The sequence below is a fragment of the Tetrao urogallus genome, assembly GCF_951394365.1.
Source record: "Tetrao urogallus genome assembly, chromosome: 4".
Taxonomy (NCBI): domain Eukaryota; kingdom Metazoa; phylum Chordata; class Aves; order Galliformes; family Phasianidae; genus Tetrao; species Tetrao urogallus.
In genome coordinates, this window is record NC_136817.1 from 2071814 (window position 1) to 2094257 (window position 22444).

Sequence of the window (22444 nt, forward strand, 5' to 3'; positions counted from 1 at the left end):
TTTATTAATTATAATTCATGCAAATCCTCACTTTTGTTTAGTGGGACTGCACACATAAAAATGCAAAACAGTTTCAAATTAAGTAGTATATAATTGAAGAAACCTAGGAGCATGCTAATAATGTCACCTTGGCAATTAGGTGCCTTCCCTGTATAACTCCTTATAAAAGGAGAAGGGATTTAATAAAAAATAGTTAATTGACTCTTATCGTCAGTAGTCATTGTAGTCAATTTAGCTGACTTCTTGGCATTTCTTCTCAAGGATAGTTTCTGCAGTACCTGTTACGAGGAAGTAATGCCTCCTATTTTACTGTGTTGGCCCACAATGTCGGAGGCAGGTAGTGGTGCTATGTCAGCAGAGGCTGAACCTTCCCACCAATATTCCATTACATGTTGGTGCTGTGTGGCAGATGGCAGCAGAGGGGCAGTCTGACAGAATGGTGTCTGGTGTGGGGGTGCAAGTGGTGGAGTGGCATGTCACTGAATTCTTCCATGAGGAAAAAATGGCACATGCATCAATGCTTGCTGAACATTTGTGGAGACCAAGCAGTGGATGTGAGCACAGTGAGGCAGTGGTGGTGCCTTTCAGTTGAGGCAACTGCAACAATGGGCTGCCTCCACTGGTGCTCATTTTTACTAGTGTGACATGCAAGCTATTGTTCAAGGCTGATGGAAATACGTAGCTCACAGTGGTGCCTGTGTTGAAAAACACTGTAAGAAAATAGCTGAGTATTTGCTCTATGAAGTAGTAGCGTTGTGCTCTTTGTATCTGTTCTAGTTTCTATATAAATAAATAGAGGCATTATTTTTGGAACAATTGTCAACACCAATTGCTATTGCAAGGTTCCAGAATTGGATTCTGTTCTCTATACAAAGAAATTGTCTAATCGGATTCACTGTGCAGGCCATGTGGAAGAAACCCCACCTGCAGTATCCTCACAAATATCTTCAGTGAGTCTTCTTTGATTCCCTTGCAAAATTTCTTGTTTCTCTTCTTCTGCAGCACATTGCAGCATCTGTCATAAATGCCCAGAGCAACTGTGATATGCACTGAGATGCACACTGAGTAATAAGTGCTTCTTTCTTACATGATACCTTTTTGCTATCACTTTATTTATCTTCTTTGTCAGATTTGTGAAACTGTCTTGTCAAGTGTTCAAATGACGTATGTAGATCAGAAGTTTGGTCTGCTTTGCAGTCTTTGAAGCACATTTTCTGTCTGGATCAACAGATGTCTTGTGGTTAGAAAGATCCAACCAGATCTTTCAGACCTTAGGCTAGCGCAGTAAATAACTTTATGTATTGTTGGATTCAACAGAACGTAAACAACATCTGCAGTTCACAGAAAATCATATTTTTTTATGAGCTGGAAAATCCAGGTGAAGCCAGTGCCTAACACTTTGACTCTTTATTTAAACTGATAGTAAACCCCATATCCAACCACTTCCTAGATTGCAATGAATAGCAGCCCATGAAGCCACAATTCATGAAAGCTTGGAAAACCACATTTTTTGATGTCTTTATTCTGTAATCACTTCCATGTATTCCCCATGAAATCACCAGAAACGCACAGTATTCTTGATTCAGTGAACAGGAAAGGAGGCTGAGGAAGAAAATGTTTTAAATCTAAACAAACTCCAGCAAAACAAAATAGAAGCTGAAAAGCATGTTTAAGTGTATGAATGCTCATTTTCAAATAGATATTTTCAATAAGTTTATAAAATGGGAACATGAAAAGTTAAGGAAATGCTGACGCTCTGCAGAAGGATTAACAGATTTTCCTAAAATTATGCATTTGGGATAACAAAGCAAAATGAAACAACAAGAACTTGCTGTGTTTAGGTGATGATAAAGTAAAGAACGCTCTTTAAAAGAGTAGGATTGGTGCAGTGTCAGCTTTTTCTTGTGCTGATAACTGGATCTGAGCTTGTAGCTTTACAAGCAGGATGAGTGTGCGAGAACAGAGAGCTACACTGGAAACAGCAACTCTGCACACAGATGAGATCCCTTGGATGTGGTGCCAGTTGTGGCTGCCATAAGCGATAACCCAAAATAGCCTCTTGGAAAATATTGTAGGGAAAATTAATGGGCTGATTCAAAAAAAAAAAAGTCACCATGATTTTTCCATCATTTTTGATAGAGAGTGCCAGCCTTACTCATGCTATGTCAGCAAGCTTCAATTAAAAATAATATAAAAGACATGATCTAGTTGACCATATCAGTTGGAGATAATTCGACCACAGCTGTGGAGGAGACAGTGTTATAACCAAACTTGTCAGGCTTCATGAAAGCTTCTTGATGTACTTGCAGTCCTCAGGAGAATCAGACCTTGCCATTAAACACAGTGGATTTGTCCATACTGTGAGCTTATTACTCGGCAGTTTTCTTTTCCTTCTTTGTTTATACGTATGAAGGAAAGGGATGGGAAAGAACTGTGTGTACAAGGTAGGAATATATTACTGCATTGTAGTAAAAATAATTAAACTGCTTGTTGCAGCGATTATGATTTTTTAAATATTAACAAGATGCAGACTGAGGCATGTAGCGTCTTAAAATGTAACCTGTTCTTATTTAATGGATTTGTTCATGCTGTAAGCAGCACAACATTTCATGGGAGACTACTTGAAATAGAATGAAGCTCTCTGCTTTCAAACCGTCCTTGAAGGCTCCATTTTAAATAGCAGCCACAGAGATTGAAAAGTGGAGCATGGCAGAAATGTGTCTACTTTTATTTTACGGCCAATGGTAAAACCATCTTGTTAAGTGGGTTATATTGCACACTATTTTGGGGCTTCAAAGAAATTGTAAACGATACTGCCAAAGGAACTTCTGCTGCACCAGAATAAGCAACTTTTGTCAAAAACCTGTTCCTCTAAAGGCCTGGTTGTAACATCTGACTGCCTAGTTTTCGTCAAGAGAAAGCAACTAAAGTAAACTCCAAAATAGGAAGTAGTTTTATTAATTTCCATTGTCTCGTGTGAATAAGGGCTTTTGGGCTAACCTGCAAACAAAACTGTCTTTTTCTGGATATTCTATATTTAGGCATACAGTCATTCAGTTATCATGTCTTATTACAATAATAATATAATAAATCTTAAGGATTAGAAAGTGTTAACGTACCAATGAAGAAACAGTCACTGAGGGAGTATTAGAGCTTACTTATGCTTACAGAAGAGTTTGTGCTATATCAAGTCAACACGGCAGATAGCGAAATGATTTAACGTTCATTTCCAGAATTCAGAATTTTCCTCAGCATGATCTTACATGGTGAGGTAGCTGGATAACTGCTGTGTAATGCAAATGCAAAAGTGCAGAGCTGAAAGGGGATTCGGTAGGGTATTTCTGAGCCATCGTCCCGCTCCAAGAAAGGATTAGAGTTTATTCTTGCTAGATATCTGTGCAGTTCCTGAAGTTCAGGGACAAAGATTTCACAGACCTTGATCATCTGTTGCACTGCTTAACATAGTATGCATTTTTTTCCTGTGATTGATGGACTGGGGAACAGCTGATCATCTGTTGCTCTACTACATGCTATTGCATCTCCTGTCAGTCTAGGTTAAAAAAAAAACTTGTGTTGCTCAATCTTATCATGGTTTGTGTTTTCTTTCTCTTCTTGATTTTTCTCTGAGTGTCCTCTGTCTGCCTGTATCTTAAAAGTGCTGGAGGTAAAAACAAAGCACTTTGGCTGATACCTTTCTAGCAGCTCAGTAGCCTAGTAGTATGTTCTGAGTGCATCTGCCTCAGATTTGTCTTCTTCTGAACAGAATCATGTTGCCTCCCATCCAATTTTTGGTCTCCTGTATCTCTATTTGAGTGCTTATGATTTTGAACTGTTTTTAACTCTTTCCTCTTACATGGATTTGGAATATGTGTTTTCTAAATTTCTCATCGTACGCATAATTTTCCCATTCATTTTGTCTGTTAGTTCTTGTATAATCTCCTAATCTATGCTATTGTGCATCATTTATCATTATATATATGTGTGAAATTATATTGAAGTCACATGAGATGGGAATTAGGAGATAAAGAGAGCAGAAAATGCGAAGGTAAGAGAAATCCAGCTGGACATTAAGAGTATGTTAGAACATTATGGCTAACACTACAGGACAGTAGAAGCTAGCTCACGTATCTGAAGTCTGGCTTTTTCAATCAGGGTGAGAATCTCTTTGTGGGCGATGCTGTCATAGCCTTTGCCTATGGATAGACGGTCACTGGGTTATGATGTGTATGTTATATACAAAGCAAATGTATAGAAATAACTTCTCATCACAGATCTTAACATAGTAAATTTCCAGCATGTTTGAGGATGCTAAGGAATGGATACACGAGCTGAGGTTCCTTTCTCTCAGAGCGATGTTTTATTCACAGACTTTCTACCCTCAAGGCAGGACAAGCTATGATTTGCAATATCTGCTGCACAGGAATTTGGGGCGTGCTCCTTTTATTGTGATATGAAATGAACAGAAATCTGTTGTGGAATGCAATTTAGCATGTATTCCAGAGGAGCACCTTAAAATTGCACATGCTGTAGAAGGCATTTTCATTGCCCTGCCAAATACACTTTCCAGTTGTGATAAACAGTTGTTCCTAATGTTTAACGTTTGATGAACTCACCTATGAACTTACTGGGAAAAGTAAACGTTTTTGTAACAGCTATCCATTTCCAGTACCTAGAGGGAACTTAGAGCACTTCATTACCTGACTCCAAACACTGGCTGTTTTTCTATTTTTTAAAGTATTTTTTAAAAAGTATTTGACAGAAATGGTTAATTAAAAAAAAAGGAAAAGAAAAAGAAAACGACCCACAAACATGATGCCTTTGCATTATGACTGACCACATGCCCTGTCAGAGAAGTGCATTCAGAAACTTATGGCTGTTCAGAACAGCTGCGCTTGTGTTAACTGTTTATTGCTTATAAACTACTGTCTGTCAAGCAAGAAATAGAGCTTTGTGTACAGAACCAAAAAAATCCTTCTGTAAATCATAAATGCACCTGATGCAAGTGTGTTTTCTGTATGAATTTTGTGTGTGTATGTCAAAGAGGTCGTTAGTAATTATGGTAACCCAATTTGCAGTAAGATTTGAGGTAATATTTCTTACATTATATGCAAATGTTCACTGCAATCTTGTGATTCTGGGGATTTTTTGCACTGACTCATTTGTACACTGAGGCTCTTACATTACTGCTTGTTCAGCAATGAATCTTCTCCATTTAGAGGATAAATTTTCATTTTAAGCATAATTTGGATTGCTCTCTTGCAAATCTTCTCTTAACTGAAGTGTAAGCTTTTCCACATTTCAGTCTACAACAGATACAGTAAAATTCAGCTGAATATTGGAGCCAAAGCTCTCTGTGCACTAAATTTGACTTTTGGTCTGAACTATGAAAGAAGAATTCACCCATAATGAGATCCTAGTGCTCATAAGAATCTCTCAGCATTTGATATGTAATATAGTTTATAAGACTTCTCTTCTAGGAAGGAATTGCAAGTGTAAGACGGCATTCAGCAAAACAGAACATTCCAGAAAATATTATGTAATGAACGAAAATACACCGAGTGTTTTTTGTAAGGGTTATTATAAGGGTTTATTATAAGGGTACCAGTGGGTTTACAAAGGGTTTATTTATTCAAGTGTTGAAAAACTCTTCTTATCTGGCTCTCTACTCTTGCATGCATTCAAGTATCTTTGTATGGCTATGAAATAATACTCTTCTGTGAAGTGTTATTGCTCTTATAAAGAGTCACAAAGTATCCTACTGTCTTAATTACTACTGGAACACAAAAGAAAAAGCCAGTTATCACTCAAGTCTGTATTTGAAATATAAAAGGTGATAATGGATTGAAGCTACAAAGCAATGAAATGGGGAAATAATTTTGGAAAGGTCTCTGGAGAGTTCTACTTGAGATCCTCAGTGAAACAAAATGAGAAGACAGTGTATTTGTTGGGAAACACAACAAGCAATCAGTAGAATTCTACACCAGGACTGATACGGATGGTCTTTGTCATAGTGAGAGAGGACAGCTATGAAACGACAAATTGTAAATGTTCTTCAATACAGTGACAAGTGCTTTGTGTGGAAAGGAAGAGCAAGTTGGTAAAACAGGGAGGACAGAGTTATCATTCAGGAAAATTGTGTTTGTTTTCAAAAGTTAGCGTCCAGGAAGCAGGCATCATAGCAGTTGACATCCATAGTTAACGCTCTACCATGGAAAAGAGGTTTATTGAAGCAGAAAACTGCTGATATATCCTATAGGTGGTTCAGCCAAATTTAGCAAGGATACAAAGGATACCAACTTGCTCACTCTTTTAACACATTAAAATGATTAATTGCAGATCTTGATTTGTACTGGAAAAAATAATGTTCTATGAATGTAAAGAAAACGTTATCAGACTTAGAGACTTATCCCCATACTGTAAGCAGCAGGCATGTTGCAGGACTTTCTCCAAGCAAAGATTCTGTGAAACTGTGGTTAGAGAAACTGTACTTCAGAAAATTGTTTTGGGACTTCGTTTTGTGTATACATAATCTAATTTCAGTTGTTTTCTGCAGGTATTTTGTACATATAGCCTATTCACCTGATATTGTAATCAATATTGGTTATGGTATATGGTTATGGTTATGGTATAAATACATGGTTATGACCATGTAGTTACAGCTTAAAAAATGAATGTATACAGTGTGTATCTCAAAATCTTGTTGTATTAAGGGATGTGGTTTAGTGGGGAAATGTTGGTGGCAGGTGGACAGCTGGATTAGATAATCTTGGAGGTCTTTTCCAACCTTGGTGATTCTGTGGAGTCCATTCATTTTTAATATGACAGAAACATACATCACACGTGATCAGGATCTGGAAGGAGCTGTGCATGACCTCAGTATACTGATAGTCCAGGGCACAGCCTATCACAGATACAGGAATGGCTATCCAGACATTGTGGCTTCCCCCCCATCCACCATCATTACTCTTTGTAATGTGTATAGATGTATCTGTATTGCCCGTTGTCTGAATTAGACTCAGGTTTGTTTGTTTGTTTTTATTGTGTTCTCAAGTAATACAAGAACGACAATTATCAACTAGATTTTAGCTCCTAAGTTGCAGTTATAGTCCTGTTTGCGCTTACAGGAGGCAAATGCATATCTAGTTCATTTTAAATGTGCTGCACATTTGGTTCCAAGCCTCTTGGAAGTTCAGAAATGAGAATATTCTGTAGTAGTTACTGGGATATAGAGAGTTACTTTTTCTTTTGGTAAATGGAGTGGGGAGAGCTTGCTCTGCATTTCATTTCAAGTCTTATTTAGAAAAGAGAGATTTATAAACAAGAAGGCAGTGCTCATTAAGGATTATGGTTTTGGATGTAGTTATGGTTTAGATATTATTAGATATTCCACAAACGTATTTTATAGGAATCAAAGCCCAGAGATTGCATTCCTGAAGTTAGTTTGAGTACCTAAATTAACCTGAAAACAGCAACAAAAAGAATGTTTCTGATGGATGGACTGCCATTGAAAACTGACTTATTGGTTTTATTTTGGAACTTCCTTTGTCACAGAGGTATTTGTCATAACTTTTCTATACTACCAGGCCCAATTCATTGCAGCACTAAATGCTTGCTTTTAAATGAAGCATGGAGTATGGAAGGCCTTATTGTCAATACAGTACTGTGGGCATTAGTTTTCTTTTTACCACCTTCTAATTTTCTAAATGAATCCTGTGGGGGACCACAAGAAAAAGTGAAATGTATTTTCATACAAATATGAACATGCAAAAGCATACATGTCAGTATAGGTCATTAACTTTTACAGTTTATTTGAAAATTGCTCCAGAAATTATTGCTGTAAATATCACCTTCTGAGAATTAGTGAAGTTGTTCTAAATAGGTGTCAGTTCCGGCTTCAGATGAGTAATTTTCACCAGTATTTTTCAACGGGTGTGACGGTGCACAGGCTTCAGGCAAAAAAAACCTGTGATTTGCAGGAAGAAATCTGATGATTAGTGACATCCTGTGCAATTTTCTTGCTGCCAATTTCCTTGAGAACATCTCCCAGTTGCTTCCAGCACAATTAGAATTCTGTGAACTGCACGGAAAGTCTGGTTGGGGGAATATTTAGAATATTTCTGGATGTATTTTATCTCAGCACTGTCAGGTAGCCTGAGGAAATGATAGGCTGCTCCCAACACTGCTCTTACATGTCATTAATTCTTTATTAATATCTGTGACAGGCAAAGACAGAAAGGAAGCAACGCATTCACATTCCCTTGTAACCTTTCTCCTGTTGGGGATTACAGGCAGAAGAGCAGAAATTCTGTACAACTTGGGAAGGGTCTTTAAAAAATAAGAGATGTAGAGTTTAGAAAACTGTCTCTGGCTTCAAGATGTAAGTTACTGCAAGGATTTGGATGCTAAGAAAGTAAGGTCATTGGTGAGGTAAAAGGAAAATCCTGGATGCATACAAAGGGAGGCTTAGATAAGAAAAAAATCAGGGAGTATGCAAAAGGCAGAGAGCTGGAGGCTCCATGAGAAATAGTCATTTGATTGGCAGGAGTTGCATCCCAGCAGCTAGCATAGCTGAACAACGTGCATGTTTTTACTTCAGTGCCACTAAAGCCTATTTTATCATCCTTGCTGTTGTGATAGGAACTTCAGCAACAGAGGCAAGTTCTGCAGTGGATGGGAACAGTGCTGGCCTTCCTGGCTTACATCTCTGTCACTTGCAAGGAAACACTCTTGCTTTATTTAAAAGCCTTATGGCTTTGGCAGCCTAAACGGATTATCTGTCTTTGCTCCTTCTGTTTTTCCACTTCATTGCCAGAGGCAGGAGAAACAGATCCTAGAATCTAGTTCATCTGCTTTGGCGGTTGCCCACAGTCTGAACCACAGAGTAACTTCACTTCCTTCTAACGTCTCTCTCTTGAGGAGATCTGCCGTTCTGTGTAGCAATGGCCCAGAAAGTGTGAGTCTTTGGAGGTTTTTGAGGCTTTCTCAGGTGGATTAGCATTTTGTGCGTAAGTTGGTGCTTGTAGGTAGGTGATGATTTGTTGAGGCTTTTAAGAGTCATTATTGCATCTGTTAATTGGAGAAAAGAGCTATTGTGATGCCAGGAAGCTTCTATGTCCTCAGGGTAAACTCCTGAGCTGGATATCTGCTCTTCCTCATAGCTTCTAAAGAGGCTGATAGGAGGGCTACCTATAAAGGTACAAAATAGGCTTTCTTCATTGTGTTACAATAATGTACATGTGCTTTTAATTTCAGCAGCATACCTCTAAATCTATTATTTTATCATAATGGTAATAAAGCTTTAAGAATACCTAATTAGAAGAAATCTTTCAAATTTCTTTCTATTTCTAATCTTTGTGGAGGAGAGGAGTCCCCTTAGTTTGGTTGATTGATTGATTTTTGGTTACAAAAGTGCCTTCTTGCTCGATGAAACCACACCGATATTTAATAGTTTCTCCAAACTGTGCCAGCTGATGAATGAGTTTTCACTCAAAAACATCTTGACAGTGTTTTCTTCAGGACAGTTGTAAATGTGCTGTCATGCCAGGTATTTGACTGACTGGTTTTTGGTGTTCCAGTCTTAACTCAGTCACTGCATTATTAAATGTGGAATTCATCACTGTTGGCAGCAGCGCACGAAGAAGATTACATCTTTCTTCTCCTTTAACTGGAAGGGGGTAGTGTCAGTACCTTGATAGTCAGAAAGGCAGGAGCAAAAGGTAAGCTTTGCTTAGATTGCAGTTGTGCTTACGAGTTTATATTGTGTAGTTGGTAGGCGAGTGCTGTTTTGCTCTGAATAGTTGATCCTTGGATCAGGATCTGTGCAAGAGAACAGATGGATAGCAAAATGCTGTCCACATCCAAAGTTTTACTCTTCATACTCACGTATTCTTCAGATAAACTATTAATCTAATGTTTATTGTATTCATTCTCTCATGGAGCTTATGATATCAAGGAATTGACATTTTGCTTATTTTACACATTTGACGTGGTCATGGTATGAAGATCCTGATGCCACAGTGAATCTGACAACGTTTGTCTTATTGGCCACTGTACTTTTGGTTGGGATAGTTTAGCTGTTGGAAGTCTAGGTTGTGAACAAACATGAGTTTAAAGAAAAATGGAGAGGAGCAATGTTCTCTTTTAGAAAGATTAGCTCTTGTTAATGATGCAGCTGCATACACAGTCATGCTGATGCAACAAGGAGATGCTGCTGCCGGAAGCTTTGCACCGGGCAGCTGCGGCCTAAGTCAGATTCTCAGGATTGTACAGGAAGTATGTCTCAGAGCAAGAAATGAATCAATCAAATGAATCAAAGAAATGAAGTCTTCAAGTTAAACTTCAGACTACATTGTCCTTGGGTCTTATCTTCAACTAGGTAATTTCATATTCACGTGTCGTAGTTTTTATTCAGATTTACTGCTTCACCAATGGGCACTTTCGTTGTCCCATGTGTGTGTCAGACCCTTTCCCCTTTGGGAAAGAGGCTAGGTGGGAAGGCTTTGATTACCCCAGCAGGGCACCGCTACTATTCTGAGAACACAAACATGCATTTTACTCCCTAGATTTCTTCCTGAGTGCTGCTGTTATGTATAACCTCCAGGGCTGGATTGGTCTGTGAAGCCTTTGTATTATTTTCTTCTTTTTTTCCAAGCCCCTAAGTAAAACTGTAGCCTAAATTTGATCTCTTTGCTTGTCTTTAATGCTCATGAACACCTCTGAGAATTTCTAGAAGGTATTTGTTTTGACAGAGTCAAGTACAAACACAGAAATATGGTATAAAAAGACCTTCTGAAACCTCTGTTTGATCCAACACTGATTGTCATTCTTGGCTGTTCTGCAGGGCAGCTGAAATCCTAAGTTTTCTGCTCTGGTTTTCATCCTAAATCGTTTTTAGTAACCCTAAAGATACAACTGTTTAGCTCTATCTTGTTTTTAAGCATCTTTGTTCCTATTAAAGTAAGCTGAAGTTGTTTCCTGGACACAAAACTAAAATCCATTGAGTGTTTTGTTAATTGGAGGAGTCACATTGACATATGGAACTTGCTGAGATAATTTTAATGCATTCCATTAATGTCTTAATGGAAATTATACCTCCTCATGCATAAAAAGGCTCAAGCCTAAAACATCAGTATTATTTGAGGATGCATGGAACAGGGAAAGAGTTTGGGAAAACTGAGTGAAATTATATATTGATGAAATTCCAACAGATTATTCTGGTCAAAGGAAGAAGTACCAGTTTGCTGCTCTTTTCCATCCAAAAGATTTAACTTACAAATTAAGTAACACTTATTAGCAAGGAAGAGTAATGTGGAGTATAACTTTAATTGACATTTTTATTTAGGTTTATTGATTTGAGATTTCATTAAAATTATTATACATATGAATTACAACACATAACTTTATGATATTGATTATCTATAATCTTTGATGTATGTTAACTATGGAATTTAAGTTGACTAAGAGATTATTGGAAAATACATAATTAATCTTGATTTCAACCACTTTATTCAGAAAGTTGTGCAATTCTGCTGTTTTGGTTACTTTTCTCCACGTTTTATTTTGCTATGAGAATGATTAGAAAGCGATGACAACTTTAATTGTGCTACTCTTGAGCACGATGATTCACCATCTCTTCATAACATTATAACTGGCAAATGCCTACTGAATCCAGAACAGCACTAATCAATGAATTCCAATGTGTGTATTGCTGGGTGTGCAAAAGGTTGTGAAATGTAGAGGTAGCTTCTAGACAGACAGATTCTTATCTGGAGTCCATCTATTTCACTTGGAAGCAAAAGATCTCAACAGAAGTCAGAAACCGAAGTACTTTCTCCTGTTAGAAACAAATAGAAGAACTTTTTTTCTGGTACTACTTCCACCATTTGAGGCTTAGTTTATTTTTTCCCTTAGCAAACTCCTCCGCCTTCAAACCAGGGAAGTTAACAAATACATCATTATGGCTAAAAACAGGAAGAAAAATTTTGTAATTTTTTTTTTAACCATCTGAATTACAGTGTCACAGCACTATTTTGAAACTTGCTGAGTAGCGTGTTTTGCTAAGAGCAAATATTTAAATTATAGACCAGAATCTGTTGCCTTATTATCATAACCTAATAGATGGGTCAGTATGTTATTATTTTTATTATGGCCATTGGAGAGAAGAGGGAAAGAAATGCTTTGACTTTTAGAAATCCACAGCCACATGGAATGAGCAGTAACTACTTCACTCACTCTATTGGAAATAGAGCAAGAAAGGCAAAATGAAAATACAGTAAAGTTAGCAATTAGTACATTAGATTTATATTCTCTGTTATCTTTACGAGGCTCCCTGTTAAAAGCAGCACAGGTCACTCTAGTGAGTGCCAGTTCTTGAAGATGGAGAGAGACAAAACCCTTGAAGCAAAAAATAGGAAGAGTAAGATGGATGCTTCCCTTTTTGCTGCCCTTCCAACCGCAGATACAGCAAAAATACGTGCTTAATAGAATTGAGAGCATGGAAGGGACAATGTAATTATTTGTGTGAAATATAGCTGTGCATTTATGTGTTTTAGAAAATTTCTGCATAGTGTGTAGCGTTACAAGAATTATTTTATTAAATATATTTTTTTCTGCCTGGCCGGACATTTCTGATTAATCTATTTCTGTATTCCTTTTGTAAAGATAAAGAAATACAACTGATCTGTCATTAGAGATGGAAAAAATGAAATTATGTTTACATTTCACATTGCAGTAGCGAGAGGGCCATTTTGACACTACGTCTGCTGTATGTATATGTATGTATGCATATAGTGGCAATATCATAATGACATAAACTAGTGTAGATCTTATCCCATTTCCCTGCTGCACAACACTGACCACAAAGCATATTAGCTGATGCACTGGCCTCTCTGGACAGCCTTTCCCAAAGCTTGAATGTGCTTATAGTGATACGTTCCCTAAATCTTACATGCACCACACTTGAATGCAGTGATACATATTATGCACTTAGCTTGCTGATTTCTTGTCTTTCCTGTCCTCTAATCAGATTCCAGTCCTTACTCTTATGTGGTCCAGAAAATTGCCTTAGTGCAGTGCTGTGGACTTGGTGTCTGTAGTGATGTCTGTGTATATAAAAACCTAAAGATGGTGTTGCAGAACTTCCTGCCTAGATTTCCCTTCTTGCCTTTTTTAAGTCTTTTGAAAATACAAATCAGTGCAGAATTTTTAAACAGACTGCAGTGAGAACAAAATGAGAAGTCTCACTTTGTTCTAACTGCCTTCTACTGATAGCCCCGAACCAGCAAGTGCAAGTTTTGGAGTCAGTTTTGTGCTGCAGGAAAGTACAGTGGTTTTTTTCAGTGCTGAGTTTCAGTGTCTAAAATTTTTTTTAAAATCCTTGGGAATACCTTTTCTTAAGTAAAAGGCTTCTGTGTAGCTAGAAATACAATTTTTAGCACAATACATAACAACACTGCTGCTTTTTTTGTTTGTTTGCTTATAGATGAGAACATGAATATTCGCTATCTTCGTAGTGGGGATGTTCAAATTTTACATTGAAAACTAGGAACAAAAGGACTGTGGCTAAGTTTCATAAGAAAGGCAACATGTGAAATGTGTTTCTCCAGATTTCTATAAGGTTGCAGTAATTGCCCGTAATGGGGCCATATTTGCAAATCATTCTGTTTCGAAAATCTTGTCCATCACTTAGTGAATTTCTTCAAAGAACAGGTATATGAACATGCTATCTTTAAGGCAAGGAATGTAAGAAATGGGAAAGCTGTCTGGTGGAAAGTTGTTTACACTTAGGGCTGGAGAATAATTAGACACTTTTTGACTCTTGTCATTTGTCTTTTTGTGCACTGGAAACAAACTAGCTACGTATAAACTTTCCCAGCTATGTAACGTCTAAAGTACAACACTTCATCAAAGCAGATCCATTAAACCTCTGACTGGTACTCTTCTCTTGGCTTTGATTGCAGCACCACACAGAAGCACCTAGCCCACCATCGCTGCCCCCATCAGCTTTGCCATTAGATGTATTAAACAATGCTGTTGCTGGATTCAGTACTGTGGAAGAACTTATCCGGTACCTTGAACCAGATCGGTGGCAGCTGGATTTGGAAGACTTGTACAGGCCAACGTGGCAACTTCTTGGGAAGGCATATATTCATGGGAGAAAATCAAGAGGTAAATCACTCTTTTATTTGGCCTTGCAGCTTTCTACAGGTGTGTTTTCGTGGCAGTAAAAAGTAATTAAGAGTATTCGTCACCTTGATTCCAAGAGAAGAATTGGAGATAATTGTTATTAGCTATCTTCACAATTACATTTTCTAGAAAAGAACAATAGCTAAAGTCAGAAATTAAAGGAATTTAGCAGTATAAACTAACAAAGGAAAAAGTACTTGAAGCAGGTAGGGTACCTTACTCTAGGGAACTGGGAGCTCCTCATTTTCCCAGAGTGGCAGGGTATCCTGGCTGAGTCGTGTAACCTAACTCTCTGGATTTCTTTTTTTTATAAGGGGCAAAAACTTTGTTTTTTATAGATACGCTTACTGTATCACAGGTTTGCTTCCTTAGATTGTGCCAGCATCTACACCATGTGAACTCGGTGCAGTTAGCTAAATGTCTCTTCCATAATACCTCATGAAATTCCTAAGTCCAGGTCCAGTTTAAACATGGAGTTTTCAACTGCATTAATCAGATGTAAAATGGGCTATGTATTTTAAGATCTGTGGAGCTGTTTCTCATTCAGCAAGTTATTTTCTTCCATCCAAGTCTGGCCTTCATGAGTTTTTTTCTCAACATATTGTCCAGATGCTGCCCTCAATTTCATGTTTACGGATTCCATGTACCTAAAGGGATTCAATATCTAAAGGGAGCCTATAAACAGGAGAGGAGCCTACTCTTTACAAGGGTAGATAATGGCAGGACAAGGGGAAATGGTTTGAAGTTGAAGGAGGGAAGTTCTTGCCAAGAGAGTGGTGAGGTGCTGAACAGCTGCCCAGAGAGGCTGTGGATGCCCCGTCCATCCCTGGAGGTGTTCAAGGCCAGACTGGATGGGGCCCTGGGCAGCCTGGACTGGTATGAAATGTGGAGGTTGGTGGCCCTGCCTGTGGCAGGGGGTTGGAGATTCATCATCCTTGAGGTCCTTTCCAACCCAAACCATTCTGTGATTCCACATGGAGGGATAACATAGTATCTCCTCCCTTGCCCATTACACAGTATGAAAATGGTGACCTACAGGAGTAACTGAATAGAGTCCTCTGTCAGTGAATTTAAACTAGATTGTCATCTGATCAGTCAGAAAAGGAGGAGATGGAACTTTTCATAACTCAAATTTAAGTTTTTGATGGCTGATTTTTGGATCAGAGCCTAAAAACCAACCCTTCAACCTTACCTCTATTACTACAGATTGGCACACAAAGACTAAATCAAGAGTCAAAGAGGAGGAAGTCTCTTTAAAAGCTTCCAGCAGTGAACCATGTCTTTCAGATAGTCATTTAGCACTTGCCTAATTACTTGTCTAATTAAAGAGTTTCAGTATTTGCCAAATATATGCCATAAGCATTGAGTAAGTGGGAGAAAAAAAAAAGTAATTTGTGAAACCTTACATAAACTAAAATGCATGTGTTAGATAACATCTATGCAGAAAAAGGTGACTCTCTGCAAGACATATCTTTGAAAGAAATGATGACAGTAAATCTTTTAAAGACTTCTAATTAGATGCTGAAATAGATTTTTTTCCACTGAATAAACATGTAACAGTATTGCCACATTCATCTTAAGGAGACCACCCTCAGACTGCATTACTGAGTGTGTAATGTAATAGCTTGGAGAAGAAAATGTGTCCAGTCGAGATGACACAACATTAACTGCTAGGTCTGTTCAAGAGACATGGAAAACAAACTTTTTTTTTCTTTTTAACCTTCCATTTAGTGGAAGGTTTGCTGTATTTCAAAATCTATTTAAGAAACGTTTGGGAATGTGCATAGCGTAAATGTTTTTATTGTTTGCTTGCTTTATTCTGTAGGGTTTTTTTCCCCCTCAAACTCTCAGATTCCATAGTTAAGTAAATCTAAAATTAAATTGCTGTCCTGCTTTCGTAAGATAAAATATAAATGTAATTAAAAGTGTATGTTAGTTTGTGAAGAGTCTTTTACTCCTACTTAATAATTCATATGAAAAATCTATATGTAAACAACCTCAATTCCACAGAGCTTCTGTCTCTGATGGTTTTTTTTTTCTGGATAAAATGCTTCCAAAAACTAGCCAGGAAAAAAGAAACACCGAGTTCAGAGGCTTTGATGTCTAAATATAGTCCTAAATTCCTTTATAATATTAAACATACTTAAAAATAAAATACATATTGCTGTGCAAAAAAGTGATCCCATCACTTCCCACATAAATTTTTGTATAATCATCAGGTCATATTCAGAAAGTTGCTTAAGAACAGTCATAATCCAACCACACTACTTTGTGGATACTTTTCAAATGTAAAAGTTATGAGTTTGTTTCTTTTTTTTTTTTTTTTTTTTTCCTGTTATCCTTGTTTGCAGTTCAAAAATTGCATGGGAACCAGTTTTGTAAAAGCCCTGACCTATTATAGGAAACTACACTTCCAGGAATGCCTTAGAAACTGAAGGCTTGTAACCAACAGTGCTTAGAAACTGAAACCATTCTGCTCCTATCTGTGCTTACACACAAGTGTCCCAACAAGAATTTAAGATGCTAGACAGTTGCAATGCCAGCTGTAGAACATAGATATTTTCAGGCAGATGTGAACACAGAGTACTTCAGATGTTTGTACTAATAAAGGTGCACTTTAGAAACAGGTTTTACTGTAGGTTTTACCTGTATCTGTGTTTTTTCTCCATTTTTTTCCCCTTTTCACTGATTTTAGTTTTATATTATCTCCCATTCACGTGCTACTACAGAACCTTCCATTCCTCCTGAGCTAGTGCTAAACAAAAGAACTTTGACTGTTGTGTCAAACATGATATATGAGTGGCAGCCAAGTTGAAAGAGTGTTTAAATGTTCACATTATAACAGGTACTGTAACTAAGTGCACTTGGGAAATCCACATAACCTTTTATTGTGGTTAAGTAAACACTTTTAAGGGAATATATACATTCTCTCATCTAGCTTCATGCCCACAGTGCGTTAAAATAAATTTTGGGCAGACAAATACTCTTTGAAAAAATAACAGCTTCATTCACACACTTCAAAGAAGTGATTATATAAGCACTAGATAAATTTGCCACAGACCTTTTAATGAAATTGAATTACATAAGGTAGGGCAAAGGTTCGTGGCAAGGTATAATAGCAATATACCTTCATACATTGTAAAGCTTGGAAACCAAACATGGCATTTTTCATCTCTCCAGAACCCTGTTGTTGCAGCAAAGCATACTGAAACTTTTTGGCCAAGTGCTGAATGAGTTCTTGCAGAGAATCTTTTTCAATTTGGGCCTGCACGCCTGAAGGGTTCAGCTCAAATTCACTCAGATTCTGTGGTAAAATGTACAATACACTTACTGCCCATGTTAGCACATAACTCTTTTCTCTATCCTGTAACTTCGGATAGGACTAGGAGATGGCTGCATTCCTTTGCTGTTGAGAGCAGGCAGGAGTCATCAGGGAAGCTGAATGCCACACAGGCATCTCTCTCCTGTGGGTCAATGGTTTTGCTGGGAAAAAAAAGCATCGGTGCCCAATTTCTATTTTCAGTTTCTGAAGGGCCATCTGGCTGTGTTAGGATGCGTAAGTGCCTTTAAATTCAATGCAACAAGCCAAACTGTACGAAATTTCAGTCTTACTGGAAATCTTCCAGCATGAGCAGAACTATTTCTCTTGCATTTTAGGCATTTTATTCTCATTTTGACAATTCAGTTCTTGTGTGTTTGAAAGTGTAACACAGGCAAGAATTATTAGATTCCTTTCCACAGTCCTCAATTAATGCAGGTAGGCATGTCCACCCTCTGAATGACTCAGGCTGGAGCTATTAGCTGATCAGAAGACCTTAAATAATTTTTAATTCCTCGCAGCAAATCTCTCCCCAATAACTTTTGTCTCTATTCCTCTGCTCCCTTCTCAGCATTCTCCAAGGAATGTGCTTACAGTGTGGGAGGCAGGCTGGCATCCCGTCAGTAACTTTATTGGAGTTATTACACACTCCTGACTTTTAAAATCAGGTTGTTTATTTGGACCCTACGTTAACCTGATAGTAAAGGAATGAAGTGCCCCAGCTTGGCACCCACTGTAAACGTAAGCAGAGAAAAAGCTTCAGTGTGTTTAACTGACCCTTCACAGCAGTAAGGCCTGACTTAGGGATACCACTGTATGGATATGGTCTGTGAAGGAAATATTTTAGGAAACACAGAATGAAATTGCTGCTCAGTATCTGTTTCTGAGGGAGAACTGGTGAGCATTGCTGCTGAGGAAGTGAATCTTCTAAATTCTCTTCATTTCCTACGTTTCAGTAGAGTTGAGGGGCAATATCTTGCCTTGGTAGACAGAAGATCTCCTTGGTGATCTCTGGAGACTCCTTATATGATAAGGAGTCTTATATAAGTTGGAAAAAAGGTATTTCTCTGTTGAACAATTCAGATCAGGAACATATTTCAACTTTATGTTACAGGGTTTTTTAATTTACAAACTACTAGCAGTAAATATAAAAGATTTATGAAGTAATGTTAACACTCTGATTTTTTTAACTGTATTGGGATATTTTTTACTCCTAGTTTATTCTTGAGTTAGCTCAAAAGCAGTTGGCTTGAAGCTCTGTGCTGCTTTGAGTCTTCTATTACAACTGTCTCAATAGCCATATTACCACAGGGTTTTAGTTATTTTGTTCAGAAGGATAAAATAATAATAACCAGTTGGAATATGTTTGTGATCTGAATGCTGCTGATATTCCTTAATGCTGGTAGGTTTGGAGAGAAGCAGCGTAGACAAAATATCCCAGAACATGATAATTACAGTCTGGCTTTTCTGAAAGAAATGAAATTAAATGGCTTTTCACCAAAGCAAAAAAAATGTATTAATTTTTTTTTTTCCCCTCTAAATCAGTCCTTGTTCTCCAGACTTAATTGCCTCTATTATTTCTTGGCTGGGCAGCTGAGGGGAACCTAAAGCAGTGTGCCCTGTGTCTGATCTTTTTGTGAGCTAGCTGTTTAACCATTGGCACAGTAAAGCTTTACTGTGATACAGTGGAACCAGATTATAGGAAAACAGGTGCCCTGCGTGAATAAATTTAACTTGTTCTTCAAGGTGGATGCCTGGAAAGAGTAACTATATTTAAAGGCACATCAAGTGAGAATGAGATTTAGGGAATCAGTAGAGATTTGTGATCCTCCCTGTTGAGGAAAGGCTGAGGGAGCTGAGTCTCTTTAGCTTGGAAGAGATTGAGGGATGACTCCCTTAATGTTTATAAATATGTGAAGGGTGAGTGTCAGGAGGAGGGAGCCAGGCTCTTCTCAGTGACACGCAATAATAGGACAAGGGGCAATGCGTACAAGCTGGAACATAAGAGGTTCCACATAAATAAGAGAAAAAACTTCTTCACAGTAAAGATAACAGAACACTGGAAAAGGCTGCCCAGAGAGGTTGTGTGATCTCCTCCTCTGGAGGCATCCAAAATCCACCTGGATGCGTTCCTATGTGACCTGATCTAGGTGTGCATGCTCCGGCAGGGGATTGGAATAGATGATCTTTTGAGGTCCCTTCCAATCCCTGACATTCTGAGGTTCTGTGATTCATATTTAAATTGCTATGGAGGAAGAGGGGACCTCTGAAAAATGGAATATACTGCAATTAAAAACACGCTTGTGCACTTATTTGTTGTCTCTACGGTACTCACTGGTGATTCTTTAATGCCTTTGTCCACAGAAGTGAGCTTCTTAGAAATAAATGGTTTCTTATTTATACTTGCATCACACCTGCAGAAAAGCAATAATTGACATCGTAGTGGGAGAGAGGTTTGAATGCTTTAAGCAAACGAATTCAAAAACTTGTGTGGAGGGTCTTCTTAATTGCTGTGAGCATTTTTCCAACCCGCTATTAATACAGGACAGCAACACTCAAACTCAGCGTGAGCAAAGGGAACTCCAACAGGATTGAAGTGGTAAAGCACTTATTGGAACAGAGCGGCCCAAGGCTTGCTTTGTCTAATTTGAACTAACACCTCCAGAGTTACAAAACAATCGGTGAGGGCTCCTAAACAGAGATCTTTCCATTTGTCTCTTTGCAGTGGTTGATCTCAACTTGCTAAAGGAGGAAGTGCGGCTGTACAGTTGCACCCCTCGCAACTTCTCAGTGTCACTGAGGGAGGAGCTGAAGCGAACTGACACCATTTTCTGGCCACTGTGTCTCCTGGTTAAGCGTTGTGGTGGAAACTGTGCCTGTTGTCATCAGAACTGCAATGAGTGCCAATGTATACCAACAAAAGTCACCAAAAAATACCACGAGGTAAGCACTTTTCTACATTTTCGTGTAGGGAAGCCAGTGTAAGAACTTCTTTTTACTATAGGAATTTTTTTTTAATATTGCACGTAGTGCACTTACAGTAAATATATATATTTAAACCATTTTTAATGATATATCACATTTAAAAAAAAATAATAACACATTCCTTGTTAAAATGCTTTTCTGTGAAACCGTTGAGTCATTTCTGAAGCCCTTGTTTACTAGTGCAGATTGGGCACATGACATCCATATGTCCTTGTTCAGCTTTCTTCAGTTGTAGATACATGCTCCATAGAAGAAGATATAAATATCTGTCCCATTTTCATTGTGATAAATTTATAACTAACCGTATTTATTGTAGAATTATGTGATAACTAAACTGATTTAACTATATGTTTTAATAACTTTTGTGAAGGGTTTGGTGCAAAAGCCAAAGTAAAAATTAGTGAGTGGAATAAATGAAGAAATTCAGCTGAGAAAAGCCTATTTCTTTTAATAGTTTTCCTGCCATCCAGTGTGTTTCCAGTGCAGTCTAACTCATAGCCTAGGTGTGCGATGAAGTACTTGCTGTTCTGTTGATGCTTGACTTCTTCTCCTTCAGGTTCTTCAGCTGAAGCCAAGGAGTGGTGTCCGGGGACTGCATAAATCGCTGACAGATGTACCCTTGGAACACCACGAGGAGTGTGACTGTGTATGCAAAGGGAATACTGAAGGATAAACATGATTTAATTGTGCTGTTTTCTTTGAAGCACGTTCAATCCTTGCTGATTCTATTATGGGGCTTGTGCATTATCTCCTTCTGTAATCTCAGTTGTTTGCTTTGGGGAACTTCCATCTTCAAGATTTACAGTGAGCTCTAAAAAGAGGAGAAGCAAAACTGGGATTATGTGATGTATGACAGCTCTGTTTGGAGGCCCAGTGAAAGGATGGGAGAAAGGCATCAATGAGAGATTTAAAATACATGTGTTTTTTTTTTGTCCCCTACAGTTTTCTTGACAATACATGGATTTATAATTTAGGAGTAAAAATAAAGTTAGAAGGCTCACATCATGGAGACTGGATCCTGCTGGCTGTTTCATTTCTACAGCTCCAGAACATCTGGCCTCTGGCTGAAAACATCTGAAATCTTCCTTTCTGTGTTCAACTACTCCTATGTACTCAAAGCATTCTCTGTTTTATCAATTTGGTTTATACCAGACTGCCTTGCTCTGAATTAAACTTAATTTGTCTAACGCTGGTAGGAAAGACTGGATTTTTCCACGTGCTCTAGTAAAGCTCCTGCCTTTTAGAAAGAAGACTGGACAGTAACGTGAGCTAAGGAAGAAAACGTTGAAAAGAACAATGCCTTTATTCTTAATACTACGGCCGATGATTTTTTGTTTGTTTGTTATTTTTATTGTGTACATTTTTATACTCTCCTTTTGACAATATAACTATTTGCTTTTCTAAACTTGTTAAATATATCTATTTTTACCAAAGGTATTTAATATTCTTTTTTATTACAATCTAGATCAACTATTTTTTAGTTTTATGAAACTTTAAAGACGGATTTGTACAGCTGGAGGAACATAGAAGAGATTACAATGGGATAGGAGCACTATATTTTTACTTTGTTGCTACACAGTGAAAAAGTACTTTTTTTTTTTTTTTTTTAAACCTGCAAGCACAGTAATAATAAAAAGCTAATAAGAAGCTCAAAGCTTTGCTAGCTCCATGATACCCAATATACAAGAGATGGACATTACTATAAGTGGTTTCACAAGCTGATGTTAAAAATTCCCTCTCTCCATTCTAGCCTTTGTTCCAGTAGAAAAGAGATGAGCATAGATAGATGCATCGTGGCTTGTTTAACTCTTCAGTTTCTTTAAAGTAGGGTGATCTACAGTAAGTTCAGAGGCTTACAGCCTTTATGATGCATCACTGTCATGGGAAGGCAGCCTTGTTAATGTTGAAGTGTATGGTTTTCCACTGACATTTATCGCTGTTTAAATCCTGTTCACT

The 22444-nt window shown here is 37.8% G+C and overlaps 1 protein-coding gene across 1 annotated transcript in view; it reads left to right on the top strand.

The window, feature by feature from the left end:
* PDGFC (platelet derived growth factor C) overlaps nt 1–21161 on the top strand; it is a gene marked incomplete at both ends in the record, with an annotated part of 112921 nt that extends 91760 nt beyond the window's left edge. Inside the window, 3 exons of the mRNA XM_079534511.1 lie at nt 13959–14166; nt 20229–20446; nt 21045–21161. Of these exons, the coding sequence (XP_079390637.1) occupies nt 13959–14166; nt 20229–20446; nt 21045–21161 (543 nt within the window). The remainder of the gene's footprint in view (nt 1–13958; nt 14167–20228; nt 20447–21044) is intronic.
* Nucleotides 21162–22444: the final 1283 nt, after the last annotated feature.